At 42.2% G+C, this 19,521-nt stretch overlaps 1 protein-coding gene across 1 annotated transcript; it reads right to left on the bottom strand.

The window, feature by feature from the left end:
• Positions 1-304: 304 nt before the first annotated feature.
• Positions 305-3,722, bottom strand: LOC133887530 (putative receptor protein kinase CRINKLY4). The gene is made up of 2 exons (XM_062327514.1): positions 3,568-3,722; positions 305-3,411 (listed from the first exon to the last, which is right to left on the bottom strand). The coding sequence occupies exon 2, from the start codon at positions 3,396-3,398 to the stop codon at positions 672-674; it is 2,727 nt and encodes a 908-aa protein (XP_062183498.1). The 5' UTR covers positions 3,399-3,411; positions 3,568-3,722; the 3' UTR covers positions 305-671.
• Positions 3,723-19,521: the final 15,799 nt, after the last annotated feature.

The raw sequence follows: 19,521 nt of genomic DNA, 5'->3' as shown, positions 1-19,521 counted from the left end.
AAAGAAGCATTGCCAACAAACATAATGGCGAATTTGTTAGGTCACCAGCAGCATTAAATTGATTAGTAACAACCTGTCACCATTATGTTGAAAGCAGCACCATCTAAGCAGTTCATCATGGAACATGGCAGCAGCAGCCATTGCTGAGGCAGACCACTGACTGAGAATTGCATCTCACCTGTTACCGAAGAAGATTGGGCCAACCAACCTGTTACTGACAATCACAAATCAAGCAGCTGAAGAAACCTTCCACAAGAACATATGTGAACGAATGTAGGATATGATGATCCACACATGCAGTTGGTACCCAAAACTACATGGATCTAGCACTGCAAATTGCTGCGAGAACAGCGTCGCAAACCGAAGAGATTTTTCGCAGGATTAAGGAAAACTACACAACTCTGTAAGCTGACAATAGAAGATGATCCATTAGCCGCCACCATCAGCAGATAAATAGCATCAGAAAAAAAGGAAAGAAAAGGAAGAGACCAAATCAATCTACAAAGAAATGCCCCCGGATGCTGAAATTTCTTCCAGTACTCTCTCTAAAGGGCCTGCTACTAAAGGATGTATAAACACTGCAATGCATTTCCATATAGCAACAGATCACGAAGTCTGAACTTAACGAGAGAACTTAAAATGCTGCTCGGAAATGGCAATCCGACCTTTCTTCAGAAGTTGTGCTGCAAGTACAGGTTCTCCTGAGGTGAGGCCGGCCCGATCTCTTCCTCCAGTGACCGCAATCCGTCACCTATGCTACTCCCGACATTCCTACCATCTGTGGTCGCTCGGCCAGCGATGTCAGCTTCTGATGCGGATGATTTCCTCCTCTGCGATGAGGTCACGCTAGGGAATGTTATCCAAGATGGCGCCCTGTACTCAATCCGCTGGTCCTCCCCATCGGCAAGCTCGGTCTCTGAGCAAGAGTGGTTAGAGGACATCTGTGATACCTTGTGCATCCGGCTACTTCCAAGAACAACCTCAGTCGGCAGAATGAGCTGCTCGATGCATGGACTGCCCATCAGCAAAGCAAGGGCATGCTCTAGAGCTGTTGTCACCTTATCCATGGAAGGTCGATCTTTCCCTCGCATTCTGACACACTTACATGCCACAGAAGCAATCTTCTTGAGAGCATCAAGGTCTGAGGGAGGAGATAAGACTGGATCAAGGATTGAAAAAATGTCGCCGGCTTTGATCAGTGGGACTGCCCATTCAACAATATTCCCTTCCTCGAACTGCATGTCAATCGCTTTCCTGCCACTTAGGATCTCCAGGAGAACAACTCCAAAACTGTAGACATCGGACTTTGTAGTCAAGTAATGAAGACGGTAGTACTCGGGATCGAGGTAGCCAAGTGTCCCTGCTGGCAGCTCGGACAGAGGGGTGCCACTATCAGCAGGACCCAATATAGATAGACCAAAGTCTGCGACACGCGCATTGTGATCCTCATCGATCAGTATGTTTGACGACTTGATGTCTCGGTGAATTACAGGAGGGCAAGCATAGCCATGCAAGTACTCGATTCCCCTAGCAGCCTGGACAGCAATGGTTACCCGCCTGGCCCAATTCAGTAGCTTTTTCAAGTTTGGATCCTTGCCATGAAGATGCTGGTACAGGGATCCATGAGCCATGAACTCATAAACCAAGAGCCTCTCACTGCCATCCTCGCAGTAACCAAGCAGGTTGAGCAAATGTGCATGGTTGAGCCTGGAGAGGAGGTCAAGTTCGTTGTGGAACTCCTTTGAGCTCTTCTTCAAATCTGAAGCTTTTATTGCACGCTTCACAGCAACCACTGCCCCATCTCTCAAGATGCCCTTGAACACACATGAAAAGCTGCCTTTGCCAACTTGTGAATCCTCTGAGAAGCCGATGGTTGCTTGCTCTAACTCTTCGTAGGAGAATTCCTGAGCTCTCCTGATCTTCAGATCCTCCACATCAGGCTGGATCTTTATGTTATCCTTCCGGAAGGAATATGCTGTGCTCTTTGCCAGTCTCAGCTCGCTATTTGAACACTGGCAATGTCGAAGCTTGTGCCGGACATACAGGCAAGCGATTCCAGTCACGCTCAGCACCAGACTGATGGCAAACACAATCTCTGCCACGAAGATACGCATCTGAAAAGTCACCAACTTGCGGTTCTTGTTTTGTTTCTGGGATAAGCAGAATGACATGCACTCATTTGTGGCACACCTTGAGCAATCGTACTGGCAAACACGGTCAGCCGTGGCATTGCAGGGCAATGACTCATATGAATCTTGTGGGCAACCTGCACTACAGGGCATGCAGAGTCTAGAATTTGCAGGCTTACAAACCTTGCTGCTGCCAACCTCGCCATGGTTCGCAGACTCGTAGTACCCATGGCTGCATGCAGTCGGTACACAAATCCCAGGGGGTACCGCCATTGGTAGTGCCAAAGGGCCATTGTTGCCCCAGCACCTTGGCATCAGCGATGTCTCAGCAGGCACTCCACATGTAAAGTAGTCTCCAGCCACAAGTGCATACATCTTCAGCCCTTTTGGTGGCAACGTACTGTTATGAAGTGTGAAACCCCAGCAAGCTACTTGGTGATCAAGACTCCGGATGCCACAAGCATGGAACCGCCCACCGACCACAGAGACCATCGCATCCATTGGCACTATGTTCACATCACCATCACCGATAGCACTGGACGGAGCCACCTGCTGCATTTCCAAGCTCCTGCCCCAGCAGAACACCTGTGCATTCTCCAACACCCCACAGACATGGTAACCACCTGCTCCTATAGACTGGAACCGCACATTCCTTGGCGCCAGCCCGACGACACCGCTCACTGTTTCATCACCCCAGCAGAACACCGTCCTGTTCCGCGAAAACAAGCCGCAATTGAACACCGAACCGGCTGAGATGGCCGAGACGGCTTCAGTCACAACATGTGTAGCAGTCATGTTGTATCCCCAGCAATCGATCACTGATGTGCCAGCATGAGCACCATGAATCCCATCTCCAGCTGATCGCAGTGCGCAAAGGTGGTTGTCTCCTGCACTGAGCTCAGAGTACTTTGCATCCTCGATCATCGGCTGTGGCACCCCGCTCTTGACATAGGAGTTGCTCCCCCAGCAATAAGGCTGCCTGGTATCAAGCAAGAGACCACACACAAACCCATCCCCCGCCGTGAGGCCGAGGAGTGGGATCCTCGGCGGAGCGCCATACAGAATGGAGGCATCCGCACCAAAGCAGGTGACCACGTGGGAGCCGTCGGAGCTCAGGCCGCAGAAAACTGGGCCATCCTCCCCATAAGACACCGCAATGGATGACATGGAGCCGAGGCCATAGGCCCAACCTGGCAGCAAGACCAGGAAGCACACTGCTTGAACTAGCACATGGTCCATTTCTTGAAACTTGGGTCCTTGGGGGTTCATGCTGAGAAGATTCCTGCAGGAAACCAGATTTTTGGGCTTTTTCTTAGTACTAACAAGAGTCAGGCGAATCTTATTATACGGAAAAAAAATTGTTAGTACCAACAGGAATCAGGTGAGTCTTATTGTACATGAAACAACAAAAAGGAGCACCTTTTTCATCAGTACATACCAGGAAGCAAAAAACAGGGATGGAGGGGAAGTGGCTAATCAGTCACCCTCACTGCACAGCATTCGAAGAGGACACTGCTTTGTTCATTTCCTTCTTTTTCTTTCCTTCCTAACCAGCAAGAAGGAAACAACATCTACGATTAGAGGAGCGGCATTGCGACCTGAACCAAACAAAGTCGTAATCTGTTCAGCCTTTCTGCATTCCACTGGTGAATCAAGAACCTAAACAGAGAGCAAGCGGGAAAATCATTCATCCGTACCGAAAATCGCGCGAACTTGGCGTCACGACCGTAAGTGCAGCATCTTGCTTCCTCGATCCCCCTACCCCCCTGGGGCAAACTTCGTGTGGGGAATTGGGGCTAGATGAACCCACATAATCTTTGGATGACAAATTAATGCCGATCTTGAGCGCTGAACAAGAAGGACCTAAATCAAACTACGGATGGACAGATTTAGATTGGATTAGTAGAAGCACACAAGTGCTCACCAAACTGAACTGGGACAGAGAAAGGGGGAGAAAGATTTGGATTTGGTTTGAAAATAAAACCCAGGTAGCTCCTAGAACAAGAGAATCCATCCATTTCAAGAAAGCATGGTAAGAGCACTCACCAGCAGAAGGAGACAATCCACGCCCCGGTCGGTCACCGGGCCACCGAGACAAGAGCGGCGCTGCGGTGACGTCGGCGGCAGAGCGAGGACGGCGGTGCCGGTGTGTGCTCGATGAGAGTGGTGAGAGAGGGAAGGAGAGGAAGAGAAGGAAAGGGAGGCACTGAATGCGGGCATTAAAGAGGGGCTCCTGGTTGGAGGCAGCGTAGGTGGGGAGTGTCAGTGGTAATTCAATTCAATGCCACCGCGTATGTCTGCCCTGCATGCCTGGATGTTTGCACTGCACTCTACTCAGTTCATCCCGCCCAGAAATTTATTTTTTTACATGAGTATTTTTTTCTTTTTAACTCACTGTTCTCGTTCATTTTTTTTGGACTAAGTATTTTCATTTTCAAATCATTGCGTTGTTCCTTGACTAGGAAAAGATACCAAATGACCTGTTGATCATCTTCAACGGTTTTCCTTCAGGATCAAAATCATTTCACGACGGAATTTTCGTTCTCTTCAGCGCTCCAACGGTTTTCCTTCACGGTTCCTGTCACGACGAGATTTCCAGGTCATTCCCTCCAGGATGGGATTCTCTCTCTTTTTTCTTCGCGATTGCCCTCGAAGGGAAGCTGTTGGAGATGAGAGGAAATAAAGAGAATGAGAACGAGAAAAAAAAATCAGAAAGAGAACGAAATAAAGGAAATATAATTGGAGATGATCTTACATATCTACCCTATTTGGTACACATAATTTTTTTCCGGTTTCTTTGGGCACTCCTGTTCCCTGCAAAACTGCTGCAGAATTGCTATAAATTGATATGTTCCAAACATGGCTTAAGATCGGGAGGATTTTTCTTAACAGACAACCTGTATACGCTCCTAATCTAGTACTACTACACTGAAGATTTTCTTCAGGCAGAATATGCCGTTTGTTGATAGACGGTAAATTCTGAAAAGAGAGAACAGCGTAGAAGGACAGCGAATGGCCGATAAGTCCCGGACATAGAAATCAGCTCAACCGGTCCCTAAATTTGTAAAACTGTGCCAATTTTATAAATGCTGCTAAAATCAATGACATGATAGTGGAAAATGGATGTGGAAATATTGTAGATCATTTAGATGAATTATATATGCAACAATTTGGAACAGCTGTGAATTACTTTATTTGAAACGGAACGCTAAATCTCATCACAATTTTTAGGGGGATCTAGCACCCGGCTTTTTAGCCATCGGATTTTGCTGTGATTCGTACACAATAGCGCTGGGATTTGAGGCGAGAAAAATCTGTAACACCTCAAATTTTCTTTATACTTACAATTACAATTAAGTTTATATTTAAGCAACAATTAGTTTATAATGCAATTTTCAAGTAGTGTTGGTGTATATAATAAATTTGAGTGTTGGAGACCTAAAGAACACTCGGATTTTGACAACTACAAAGTCAAATCCGTCGATCTCAATTTTATATGGCTAGAAAATTCAGGTGTTAGCTCTCCCCAACACCTGAGTGTTATGTAGACACCCTCTAATTATAGGGAAACAATTGGATAAAATGAAATTTGAAAAATTGTCCTCTTGACCCTATGTTCCTTCTTTGAAAGAACTTATGGGCCGCATATTAATAACAAGCTTCGCATGAAGCCATGGACAACATGTTGCAATAGAACATACATGAGTCTTACTTATATGGAAAAAGATAACACGGGGAATGTAGGTTGCTAGACCTGGACTCCTTCACACGTTGTGATATCCGGAACTGATAGCTAGAGTTGTAACTTCATGAAAGCTGATGCTCAGATTATATGAATATGCCATATAACACTAACCTTTGCGCAAGTATGACAATGACTAGATCTGGGCCTACAGGCCTAGATTTAGCCTCCGCCAGTCTAGATTGATAAATATACCTTTGAAACCAACAAGTACAGAGCTAGTTGAAAAGGAGGAAGAATACTCATCTTAGCTCTCCGCCTCCTAGGGTTCATGTGGACTGAGAATGGTCGGATCTTGTTCAAATTGGTAAGTGAAGAGAGATCTGTTCGTGGCATACTTTTCCATGGGCGGGGCAAACAAACCAATGTGCGACACCGTTGATGGGACGTCTGTCTTGTGTCGTTGCCATGGACCATGGCGCTGCTAATCATAAGCGACGCTCATCAATGGTCTCTTTCCTAGATCCTCGAGAGAAAGGAAGAGGAAAGTGAGAAGGAAGAGATTGGTGGGGAAAATGATCGGTGCAAGAGAGCGTACATTCCTTTTATAGTTACATTTAAGGCCCAATATATGCGTATTGATGGAATTTTTTTATTGGAATATAGAATTTCATTTTTAATCTGCACGAATCACAAGATACACTTGGATGGTGCAGACAAGAGTCACATTTAAACCTTCAAGTGTAGCAAATCCATATTAAGTTTTGCAATCCCACCTGTTTAGGGATTACTCGGCTCGGGTATGTTCTAAGTTGATACTCGACTCAGGCTCTGTTTGGTAGGACTTTAGCTTCTAGCTCCACATCAGATTTGAAGTTTGTATACCAGAATAAGGTTGTTTGAGCATCTATTTTTTAGTTTAAAATAAAAATAAGATTACTCACCTAAAGACTTCAAATGTATCCAAAGCTCCAACTCTATGAATTTTTTAGCTAGAGATACCTATCTTAAAAAAATTTTAGAGTTGAAACTCTGTTATACAAACCCTTAGTATTTTACATCCAAAGCAAAACTTTCTCAATCTAACAGATAACATATACTGTCAACCTGATAAATTCTCGTTTCAAAACCACACTTTTATCTCACTCATCATTAAAGGAAATCTAATCAGATGAAGTGGCCCGACCGTCATTCTTAGAGCTGAAGCAAAGCAAGTAATTGAGTAACTGATTAGCAAGAGTTAGTATCATGAAGAGCCTCCGATGTCTAATCCACACTAATCATTTCGCATTGCAAGATATTGGAAAAGCAGCATTGGAGTAAGATGTGGGCCGGGAGCAGCAATTTGTGGCAAAAACTCAGGCGAGACGAGACAAAACAAGTGCTCCATCGGTTGTTTTAAAATGTAAGGCGTGGTTTGACTTGAAACGACCCTCAAAACTAAGCTTTGAGCATTGATTTCTGGTGTATCACATTTTTCAAAGAGAAAATAATAATAATATGAATGGAGTATCTTTCAAATATGAGTCCAATGATATATTTTTTATCACAAAGTTTACGTATGGTTCGACTAATTGATGATCAAAATTTTCAAAGACCCTTAAAAAAAGAGAAAGGGATGGGCTATATATTTACTTAGGATCAATCTCTGGTTAATAGCTGCTTACGTAGAATTTCATTTAGAGGAAATTCAATATAGGCACGTCCCACAAAAATGTTTTCTTTTTTCACGTTATAAAGACTCCATTTTTATACATATTTAGCTCTGTCATTTATTCAATTTACGGTACCTAAAGTTGCTCCGGCGCCACCGCTTAAATGTACACTGTTGACTAACAAAAAAAAGGTAGCCTGTGAATGCTTAAACGTCTAAATCTAATGCCCAATGTTTCACAGATGGCCACCAGTCACCAACGGCTGTGATTCCACAGATTTTGTTGATTCCAAGAGCTGCGTGTGAACCGACCTCGCACAGCGTTTGACTAGTGAGCCCGTCAGCTTTTACTGACGACACGATTGACGTTGGTCAACCGAATCGTGCTTTCCGGGCTGCTGGGCCCACCATCTTTTCCTCTGCTATGAGTGTGCGGAGTTGACTACAGTGAAAAAAAGGTTGTACTCTGGAGTCTGGACCGCAGGTGATTCCATTCTCACTTCGACACAATGCAAATGTTAATAATGTGCGTCTTCTTCTATCTGATATGAAAACTATCTTATATAAAAATTAGTATGTAAATTATCTCTCTAATATATATAGTTTATTTCACGTCTCAAAATATGGTCTTTCACTCAATTTTTTTATTTGGTTGCTTGTTTCATGCAACGTGGGCATTCAGCACCCGATTCACTTCTTAGTTTGTTTCTTGTGTTATATATTGTGCCTAGCTAATGTCGTTTAGTATAGATACTAGCTCTCTCTTTTCTTTAGTTCTTTTCTACTCATCAAAAATCCTACGTGGCATGATTGATTAGTGCATAAAAAATAAACCAAGTTGGAGCATTTGGAGTGTCCTAATTCTACCAAATATTTTTTCTGTGAAAATAAATATTGTTTTATAATTGAAGCTATGTTATTTTATTTGACAATATATTTATACATAATTAAATGGGTTCACTTAGAACATCCCGCCCACCATACGAACATGGTATATGAACAAGTGTCTGAATGAGAGATGAATCCCTCCATATCTTTGGATAAAATGCAATAAACTTACACCCCTAGCCCTTACTCCATTGTTTCGGTGCCCTCCGCATCATACGTGCGACTCTCACCAAATATGATTCAGAGGTATTTCCTTTTCTCATTCAATCTTTCTTTCCTTCATCTCAGTAGACCTATATATTCATGGCTGTCATGTGCCCGTCAAAGGTAAGAGTTGAAAAGTGTTTTCATACAATTCACTGACATCGAAAAAGAGTATCCTATACTTAGGTAGGTTTTCCTATGGCTGCAGTGAGCAGAGGTCAAGAAGAAATGGTAAGAGCAGTCCCCTCACCTTATCCTCTTGGATATTTTGACACTCCAAAATGTCTATACATCAACACACGCATACCCTTTCATAAGGGTATTTTTGTCAACTCTTTTTCTTTTGTCCGAACACCGTCGGGATCTTCACAAAATAGATTTGCCATGATGCAAGCTTTGTGACGGTGCCATATGCACCACTATCTATTACCCATGATTTTGAGGCCAAACATTCATGCACGCTTATCAAAACATGACTTCCAACTAGCTTTCATTGGCATTCCACTCGCTTTGACTTGGTTACCACACTGTCTTCATCAACCTCCATGTGCTTCTTGCTCTCTCCTCGAGCACGTGTGGATGAACCTTGACTTCATCCGACATGTAATAACCCAATTTCAATATAACTCAAAATTTATTTTATGCAAAGGAAAATAAAAGAATAAAATAAATAAACCTAAATGAGTATATATATAAGCATATACATATATGTGTACATACAAAAATAATTATTTTTAGTTTGCAATTGTTTGATTTAGCTTGCTTGAATTGCTTGTATATATATTTTCTTGTTTTATAATGTATACAAATTAATATACATACTGTATGTATATAAATGTACATGTATGTATATGTGTATACAAGGAAATAGGAAAGAAAATGAAAAAGGCAAAAGAGAAAAGGAGAAAACCTTTACCTTGGGCCGGAAGTTCACCTGCGCAGCCCAACTCACCTCCTCCTCCCTCCTTTCCCCTCACGGCCAGATTGGCCTGGACGGCCCATCCCTCTCCTTTCTCCCTTGCTCTCTCTCCTGAGCGCTCTCTGGGCCGAGACGCCGAACCGACCCATCACCCATGCGAGCGACTGGTCGAGTCGCCCTTCTTCCTTCTCTCCCGCTTTCATGTTGACGTTTAGCACGAAGCCGACAATGGAGGAGTTCACAATGGATCTGCCATGCCTGAGCTGGAGTTCACTCAGAGATCGACAAGATGCGTTCAGCCGATCCTCGTGGAGATGTAGCCCGTTTTAACTCTTGCCGAGCCTGACTCAATCGATGGAATCGCGTCCGAGTTCAACCGTTAGTTGCACGGGTCCAATTCAAATCCGTGTGAAGTTGGAAAGAGATCAACCAAGAAGATTAACAGGAAGAGTCCAGGAGCTCAACGTGACATTTTGCACAACATATCTCAAGCCGAGCTTGTTTGAGTCAAGAGATCGAGTTTGGGATGGATCCGCTGCGGCCAAATCAAATCCGAACTAGCTACGATCCCTCATGTCTTCCCGAGTATATATATATATATATATATATATATATATATATATATGTGTGTGTGTGTGTGTGTGTGTGTGTGTGTGTGTGTGTGTGTGTGTGTGTGTGTGTGTGTGTGTGTGTGTGTGTGTGTGTGTGACATATGACCCTGCATAACAGAACATCCTGAACCTTTTGCCCAAGGTACCGAGGCAAGAACACTACCGAAGCCATAACCCTGATGAGCTCCGAAAGCTTCTGCCGCCACTCACCATCACTAGCCTTCTCTAGCCTCGTCGACGATGACACGTAGTCTAGATGTGTTCACCGTCACGGGCTCGATGTGTTCCGTCGCTCATCGGAGATGTTAGGGCAACGTGACGTGGTTTCAGTGGGATTTTGACATAGCACCTCCAGGGGACTGTCGATGATTTATGAACCACCGATCTAACAAACTTGTTGAAGAAATAGAGAATTGTTTGAGTAGACGAATCACGAGAGAAAATATAGGGATTTTTAGACAGGTTTAGACCTCCATGAGGATAATAACCCTATGCCTTGTTTGTTTTGTATTGACCTGAGCCTGTTACAAAGGGGGTGTGGCTAATCTAGATAGATCCAAACCTAGTCGGCGAGTTCCTTCTTAGCTTATGTTGGCTTTTCTTGCTTGAGGTGCTCTCTAACTACTTGTTTCTAGCCCCTCCGCAGGGTTCCCCAGCTCCGTATATATATGGGGGTGTTGTTCATCCTCTAGACTCCTCCTTTCTTTTCTTGGATATAAACCTTCCCGATTACTGAAAGTGCATCTAGGCCCCCTAAGTGGGTTTTGGCTTATTGATGACAAAACGATTAAAGAACTAACATGCTTTGTGAGTATTGAACAGGTATGAGCATTAGTTGTGAAGGTAAATGACGTTTGACGCCCGTCGAAACAATTGAAGAATCAACGAAAGATATAAGATAGGGCTTAAATTCTTTTTACTTTTGCAATTGAGTCTAGGATAGATTTTTTCTTAGATGGATGAATTTATTTACTTGATTAGTGTCTCAATGCTCAAGAGATCCTTTAGAATCACCCAATTGAGAGACACATTCACTCACGGACACGAAACTCTTTCTGAAAATCTTCCGAGTCCGGAGTCTCCGGTGTTCACCGGATACTCCGGTACTCAGCGCTCAGCAGGAGTCTCCGTGCTAGCCTCCGGCAGAGAGTCTCGGCTACGGGTTAATCTTTTCAAGAAAAAGACCGGAGTCTCCGGTGTTCACCGGATACTCCGGTAAAATATTTTGTGTGCAGTCGGAGTCTCCGAGGTAGACTCCGGCAGAGGCTCTCGGTTAGCTTTTAATCTTTTTGATAAAAAATAGTAAAGACCGGAGACTCCGGTGTTCACCGGATACTCCGGTACCTGGAGATGCCGGAGGATCCGGCTAGTCTCCGGACTTAGTCTGTTTTGGAAAATCTGTCAGGACCGGAGACTCCGGTGTTCACCGGAGACTCCGGTAATTAAACAAAACTGTAACGGCTAGTTCTGACACGTTCGTGACTGTTCTGACGCCATTTTTGGAATTAGGACCGGAGACTCCGGTGTTCACCGGATACTCCGGTAAGCTCTGACAAAAACAGTAACGGCTAGTCTGTGAGAGAGGGCTATAAATGCCTCCTCTCTCCATATCATTTAGTGCTTGCTGTGGCTGGTTTCCTTGAGACCTCTTGAGCACTTTAAGAGCATTCAAAGCCTCTCCAATCATCTCTAGAGCCAAATTTGCACAAATTTGAGAGTGTGGGTTTGGAGAGGGTTCAAGCCACTTGAGCATTGAGGTCTTCATCGAGCATTTACTGCGATCATCTCCTTTGAAGCTTTGGGTTTCTAGAAGGAAAGGAGTTGCCCGAAGAGCACCCAAAACTTGTGGTGTGCCTCGGGAAGTTTGTAAGCACCTTCATATTGAGTAAGAATTTCTAGCTTGATCTTTGTGGTCGCTAGAAGAGGATAGGGTTGGAAAAGACCCGGCTCTTTGTGAGCTCCTCAATGGAGACGTAGGCGCTTCTTTGTGAGGTGGCCGAACTCCGGGATATATTCTCGTGTTCTTTCTTGTGAAACTCACTTGATCGTGTGCATTTGATAATTTGTCATTTAAATTGCTATAGTATCAACCTTGCTAGTTTTAATTGTTGTTCCAGCTTAGTAATATCTACTTGACCTAGTGCATCTCATAGAATCTAGCTGTGATCCTTAGTTCAAATTTATTCTAAAATTTCCTGTCAGGCCGGAGACTCCGGACTAGACCGGATACTCCAGACCATACCGGAGTATCCGATCTTCACCGGAATATCCGGCAGTTTAATCCGCTGTTTTTAGTTTTAAATTTCAGAAAAGCCTATTCACCCCCCCTCTAGGCACTTTCAATTACAGGATACCGCGGGCACCTTACATGTAGCTTCCTTTCTTCGAGGGATCCCTTCCTAGAGATAAAGATATACTTCGACAATTACGAAAAACCCTAAGACATTTGGATATGGTAACTATCTATTATTCATCGTCAAGCCCCCTTATCAGTACATGAAATAAGGCTTCAACGGTTCAAGCACATAGCCAACAAAGATAAGCGTTTTGTCTTACCGTGCCATCGTGTAGACTTGGGTCCCGATTAGGATAAAATATCTAACCGGGTTTCCTAGGTTCTAAGATCACCTACCCGAGATTCTAAACACCTCCGAGTTCCCAAGAGAATTCTCAAGGTATTCCATCTGGATAATTTTTTTTGTTAGCTTTACTCTTTGGAAGGAAAAAAGGTTTGTTATTAACAAATTTTGAAATTTGACACGTCACAGCGGAGATTTTGGGTAGTGGTGAGAATCTTTCCCTACCATAGTATCATTATTACGGCGCGAAGAGGCAAACTCCTCGGGGTACGACACCAACTTCCCTGCATGTGCTGGGAATTAAACATGACGTGACTGTAATAGGGAGATCGTGGCCTCGAGTTGTATCACGTCGCCAACTGAACCGCTATTTCGGGGACCCCCTCTCTGCATAAAGGCAAAGGGAGACCTACTTCAACATCCATTCTTCTATTATCGACTGCTTTCTGCCACACTCATCGTTCTCCTTGCGCCCCTGCTCCAAAACGCCCCAAAAAATCCTCTTCCCCCAATCTCATCACTAAGGGTGAAAACAGCTCGGAATTGGTTGGAACAGAGCTCTACTGTATTTGAAACCATATTTTTTTTTTGCTGAAAACGGATTTGAATACGGATAGTTCGGATACAAATATGATCACGGATAATGTAAAAAATGAGTACAAAACAAATATGGATCGAAAACAAATACGGCCGGTGAATATTTACCGAAATATGAAAGACTACTCAAATTGTATGGAATATCATAACAAAAACAAAGAGCATATTTATACTAGGAAGTTACTACGCAATAGCTGAGATAATATAGTCCATACACTTGGTCACTTGGATAAAAAAACTACACAACTTAGTTCATCATAGCTTCACAAGTTCACACGTTATACTTGATACAAATTCACATAGACACACAATAGTTAAACTTAGTACACATATTTAAACTTAGTTCATCATAAACTTACAAAGATAGTATAAGACTAAAGATAACATATACGCAAATGGAAGGGAGGGTCTTCTTCAGGCAAGCCTATTGCTGTATGGATAGCGCCCTAACGCCACTATCAGGTAGGATGGGAACCAGCAGACAACCACGTCCATGCCCTTGATCAGTGTCCCGTATGGTAGCTAATGATTGAGATAGAAGCATCCCGTTTAAAAAGGTAAACATGTTGTCTTTCGAACGGGCGACACATTGAAAAAAAAACTTCATTCTCTTGCTCTCAAAATTCAAAACACTACCAAAATTATCATGAAAAATGCTAAAACTTAAGATGGTATGCTCTTTAACTGTGCTAAGAATGTTTTTATTCATCTTGTTAAACTAAAGCTTGGATTGATATATGGGTTTTTGCATAGCCCGTCGGGGAGAACGTGGTTGCCTATTTTGAACTTGACATAGCACTAGCATCTCTAGTCTTTGCACTGGTCATGAAATTGTGGGTGCTCTTGTGGTGACATCTTTTGCATAATCGAACAACAATGATAAAAAAACATGCTATACTCTTAGTACTTCTGCCATGAAATCATTTTGAATCCGTGTACGCTTTTGAGTTATATTGTTCACTCTTTGTAGTGCTTTGACATCTCTAGTTCTTGCAAATACTTTGTGATCTATATGTGAAGGTTTGTAGGTTTGCATCTCTTTTGCATCTTCTTGTTTTGCATCTTATTTAGTCCTTGATGTTTGTATTGCTAAAGGGGAAGAAAAGATGGATGAATCCACAAAGACAAATCTTGCATATTGAATGATGGAGAAAATCGATAATGAAAAATGTGCATTCATCAAGGGGTACCTGGAGCTTTTACTTTTGTACTTTTTGAGTTTATGGCTTGCCTTTCTTCTCTTCTCGGTGAGTTTTTTTTGTGTGTTCTTAAATTCCTTTTCTGTTCTTAGTGATGTTGTCAATGCACTCATCAAGGGGAAGATTGAAAAACCAAGTTGAGATGTGCCTTGGTTTATGCTTTGTTATGAGTGATTGACAATTTGTAGCTTTGGTTGAGTGTTTATTTGATTGCCAATGCATAGGTATGTACTGCAATGATAATCTTGTATAACCAAAGTTGCAAGGAATTGGAGTTAGCTCGGTGCAGAAAGTTTTCAAACACCGAACAATATGGTGTGTGGGTTTTTGATCTCACCGGATAGTCCAGTGTATGACAGATATGAGCAGTAGACTAAATTCTATAGAGAAGGTATTCTAGCACCAAAATTTGAATCAAGCGCCGGATGGTCCAATGTGTGCACGGGTAAGCACCGGACTAATATTTTCAGAGAGGTTGAAATGTGTGCCTGGAGCAGAAGAATTCACCAGATGCTTCGGTGAGTGGAATGTGATTACCGGAGGACAACACCGAACTAATTCTTGCAGAGAAGGTTTTTGACACCAAATTTGAAGTGAGCGCTGGATTTTCCGGTGTAGGAAAAAAGTGATCACCGGACCAATATTTCCAGAGAGGTTGCAAAACTTGGTTCCAGTGAGGATGTACCCACTGTATGGTCCGTTGTGTGCTCAAGTGATCACCGGACTATATTTTCCAGAGAACGAGCCATTGCTAAAAGTGGTGTACGGTTAAGTTGTATACGCGATGTAACACCTACAATATCACCGTTATGAGCGGTACGTTTCAACCAATTAAACTATAAGCCCAATCGGATCTCTACATGCCGGGAAGAGCGGACAGAAAGAGGAGATACCTGAAATACCACCCGTACTACGTACGCCATTCCCAACGCTCCAACAATATGAGGATAAATCTCTTACAAAAATGGTAGTGCAAATGCAAAGCGTGGAAGAGTTGAACTCATCGGATTGTTTGGTGATGAGGAAGGAGGCACACCAGATAGAGTTTTCCAGAGAGGAATTTTTTCTCGAAGCAAAATGGAGATGTACTCATCAGATGCTCCGGTGTTCAGAGGATGAACACACCGGAACATCCAATGTTCACATTTTAGGTCACGTCTGTTCTTCTCAATTAGGATATGATTTGGACTAACATGTGATGATATTACTTGGGTCTGGAGATACATGTTTGCTTGTCTATTGATGTGCAGGTGTTGGATGCAACTTGACGATCGACGGCAGGTGATCAGGGTTAAGTGGGGTGCTTGGTGCCGGACGAACAAGGAGGCCGAGCGGAGTCAAGGGTGATCCTAGCTGCACACATGAAGATCAAGCAAGGCATGAGATGAAGGTTGATGAAGATGGTGTGTTGACAAAGTCAAGCGAAAGGGATGCCGGTGCAAGTGACAAGGCAGCCCGAGGGATCGAGAGCGGGAGAGACTTTTCGACGGTCAAGATTGCAAGACAGAAGACAACATCAACATCGGGATGCTTGCTTGAGGGCAAGTCAAGCAGCGACAAGTTACACTTTGAGAAGCGTGCGAGGCGGTTTCATGGTTTGGCCTCAAAACCGTGGAAGGATGGAGTGCACGTGGCATCATCGTGAAGCTAGCGTCGAGGCAAAGCCAAGTCGTTAAGGTGTCATGACTGTTCGATGGACGGAGCAAAATTCGGACCAAATGCCCCTGTGGTAGATAGGAGACCATTGTTAGCAAGGGGTAATTTGGGAACAATGATACTTTAAGGTTAAGCAACCTCTCTAGGCCTATAAATAGAAGGGGTTGGCTGGTGGTAACCCTTGAGCCACCATTTGAGATCAAAGAGATAGACTTTAGGGGAGTGAAGATGATAGGCTTAGTCTTGTAATAGGTTGGAGATTTTAGAGAGGAAAAACTTCTTGTAATCCGCCTAAAATATAGCTGACATATGAGATTAATGAAGTGCAAGTTTCTCTATTCACTCGTGCTCACCTCCTTCTAGTCTCTTCCTTTTGGCTCCGCGTTTCCTTGCGAGTTTATCTTTTGGCTTGTGATTTTCGTTTCTCCTTTTGAGCTCAAATTTTCAGCACCATGCGAGATTGATCTTCTTATTGCTAGGGGCATAAAATGCGCATACAATAGTACAAATTTGGGTATTGCATTCTCTTGCCTCTAATTCATCAACTTTGAGATCTTTCTTATTCGGTGCTCATCTTTTAGTCTTCTTTGTAAAGTTTTAAGCTTTTTGCGACAAGGATCATAGATTGACTTTATATCGAACCTCGTATTCATACTTTATCCATAGAGTCACAAGGTTGCGAGTTTTTCTCGTATTGCTTCGCTTTCTTTTTCGTTGAGGAGCGTTGGGTGATCAAGTAGGAGAAGGTCATCAAGTTTTGCAAGAAATTTTGTGAGACACCTATTCACCTCATCTCTAGTCACCGTTTTCGGTCCTACAATAAATTTGATAATGTTTTTAATAATGTTATTTATTTCTATTTAATGCTTTTACAGTGTTAAGTAATTCAAATAAATGCTAATAAATTCTTAAAAAATCCTAGAAAATCATATATTGCTCCAGAAATTTCTAGAAAAAATCCTAATCATATAGTTTCACATGTAGTTAATCTTTTTGTTCTGTTATAATTCCAGAAGTCGTAACTTGTCAACCGTAGTTCTAATTTGATCTGTTCTTTTGCCAAAATTTCATCCTTGTCATCATGGTTATGGTTTTTGTTATAGAAAGGTAGGTCATGTTTAGCCTTGTTTTGGGATGCTAATAATGATAATGACTCAACTGAATATGATAATGGTCTTATATGTGCAACTACGATAAAAGAATATGTGCAACTACGATAAAAGAAGATGATCTAATTTTTGTAGCAATATGGAATTAGGATTTGAGCGAGTGGTTTGGATGACACCAGTGCAGGTTGTACGGTTGGGTTTTGGTAGTCTTGCTTAAATCTAAAGATCGGTACGTAGTGCAATCATTTTGAGTCAACAGTACAACCACAAGCCTGGTATGGAAAGGATCTAGCCGATTAATTAGCTATTTTCTCAATAGTATGGTGGTATAGGGATGGAATGGTGTACTTCCTGGAACTATGTGGCCTAAGAGGGGGTTGCCATTGTAGAGCATGTACTCCCACGCCAGTGAAACCTTTGTGAGCATGCATGTATTGAGAAGCACTTTGTAAAGGCTTTGTAATGATTTCCTATCCACACATATTGAAAGTGTATAAGTGTTGGCAGACATGAGCAAAATAGGTAATTATGACTTGTGGGTAAAGTGTATAACATCTGCAGAGTGTAAAATTAGATATTCTGTCGTGCTCGCAGTCAAGAGCGGAAATGAAAGCCTCATATGATTAAAACTTGATGGTATTGTTTGTGTGGTCAATCATGGTGGTGGGAAATGTGATTGATGTGTTGGTTATGGTCAACAATGGTGGTGAGAACCTTAATTGAGATATTGGAAGGTTGGTTAAGTCAAGATAGTTGAAATCTTGAGGTGGTTATTTATTTATTATTATTAATTTCATTAATTACTCACATTTCAAATATTTTACAAGTAAATATTGTTTATGCAAAAGAGTCAATATTACCACATTATTGTTCAAGCCTTCATATGCATATTAATTTTCTCACAACTTTTTGAGTACGACAAGTATTCACTCTTGCTATCACCAAACAAACTCAGTTGGAGAAGATATTGGAGAATTCACGAAATATGGATGTTCTAAGGTGTTTTCTACATCGGTTTACCTATGGAGTTGTCATGAAGGATAAAGTCTATAGAATTCCGCTGTACTTTTATTTGGATCTTAGCCCTCAAAGGTCACTTTTTATAAGATAATTAAGTATGATTAAGTTGGATATTATAATGATTATCATCTATGAAGTCACTATATGTTGGAATTAATTTCTGGTCTCAGCACATAGATGAGATTAGTCAGTTCCTTGGATCGGTCTCGGCCCGACATTTTGATCATCCAACCCCAAGCCTCCTACTTAGTCCTGATCATCTTGCCATTGACCATTAAGTTGACTCAGTTGACCTACATATAATGAGACAAGAAACGACATTTCCTTCTTCTCTAACAATTTCCATTACCTTCACCAATTTTGGTTAGTCACAAATAATAATCATGCATTGCAACAAGTAGACATTCTAGAGAATCCGCAGAATCTCACATTTAAACTCATGCCAAATCAACTTATCAATTACTCATCACAAATGTTAAGCTATGACACATTTTAACATGGCTTCTCAAGCTTCGTGGTACAGCTGCATGTCATTTTTTCTTTGCAACCAAATAGTTAGTAAAAAAAATCCTCCAAAACTATAGCTTTTGCTCTTATATACACTAAGTTTTTTTTCTAAGCACCTTAAATAAATGAGTCTGCTAGTAGGCTCTACTACCACAGAAACCTCAATTGATGACCACCTATTAGTGCTGGTTTGGCTAGCAAGGATAGTGATAAGGTATCACTGCCGATTCATAACAACCAACAAGAAAAAAAAATGATGATTCCATTGAAAATGGCAATGATGCTTCACTGCCAGCTCATAGATAAAACCGGTAGGGATAAGTAGTGTATCATTGTCGATTGCTACCACCAACCGATAATGACGTATCAGCACCGATTCATGTTATCGACCGAATGTGATATATCCTTTATCACTGCTGGTTAATTACATGAACTAGTAGTGGCATGAGACATGCCTCCAGAGAGAACGTATTGGACAAATTTGGAAGTTCAAAATTTAGAATAATTAAACTTGGAAGTGCAAGATCTTATTTTTATATATAAGATAGATTACAAAAGAAATTTTAGATTACACACAAAAACCAACATCCGGATTGTATTGAAAGACTGATTAATAAACCTATATACCCTACGCCTATGCTAGTTTCTGCTTCTTCGACGGTGGGCCGTCATCTTCTGATGATGATGATGACGACTTCTTCTCATCGTCATCATCGTTGTCTACACCGATGGGGTTGTTATGACCTCCAGAGGCGATGGCAGCCTCC

Source organism: Phragmites australis, chromosome 12 (assembly GCF_958298935.1).
Source record: "Phragmites australis chromosome 12, lpPhrAust1.1, whole genome shotgun sequence".
Classification (NCBI taxonomy): domain Eukaryota; kingdom Viridiplantae; phylum Streptophyta; class Magnoliopsida; order Poales; family Poaceae; genus Phragmites; species Phragmites australis.
The sequence above is the reverse complement of the archived record's forward strand: the minus strand, read 5'-3'. Positions and strand labels throughout refer to the sequence as shown.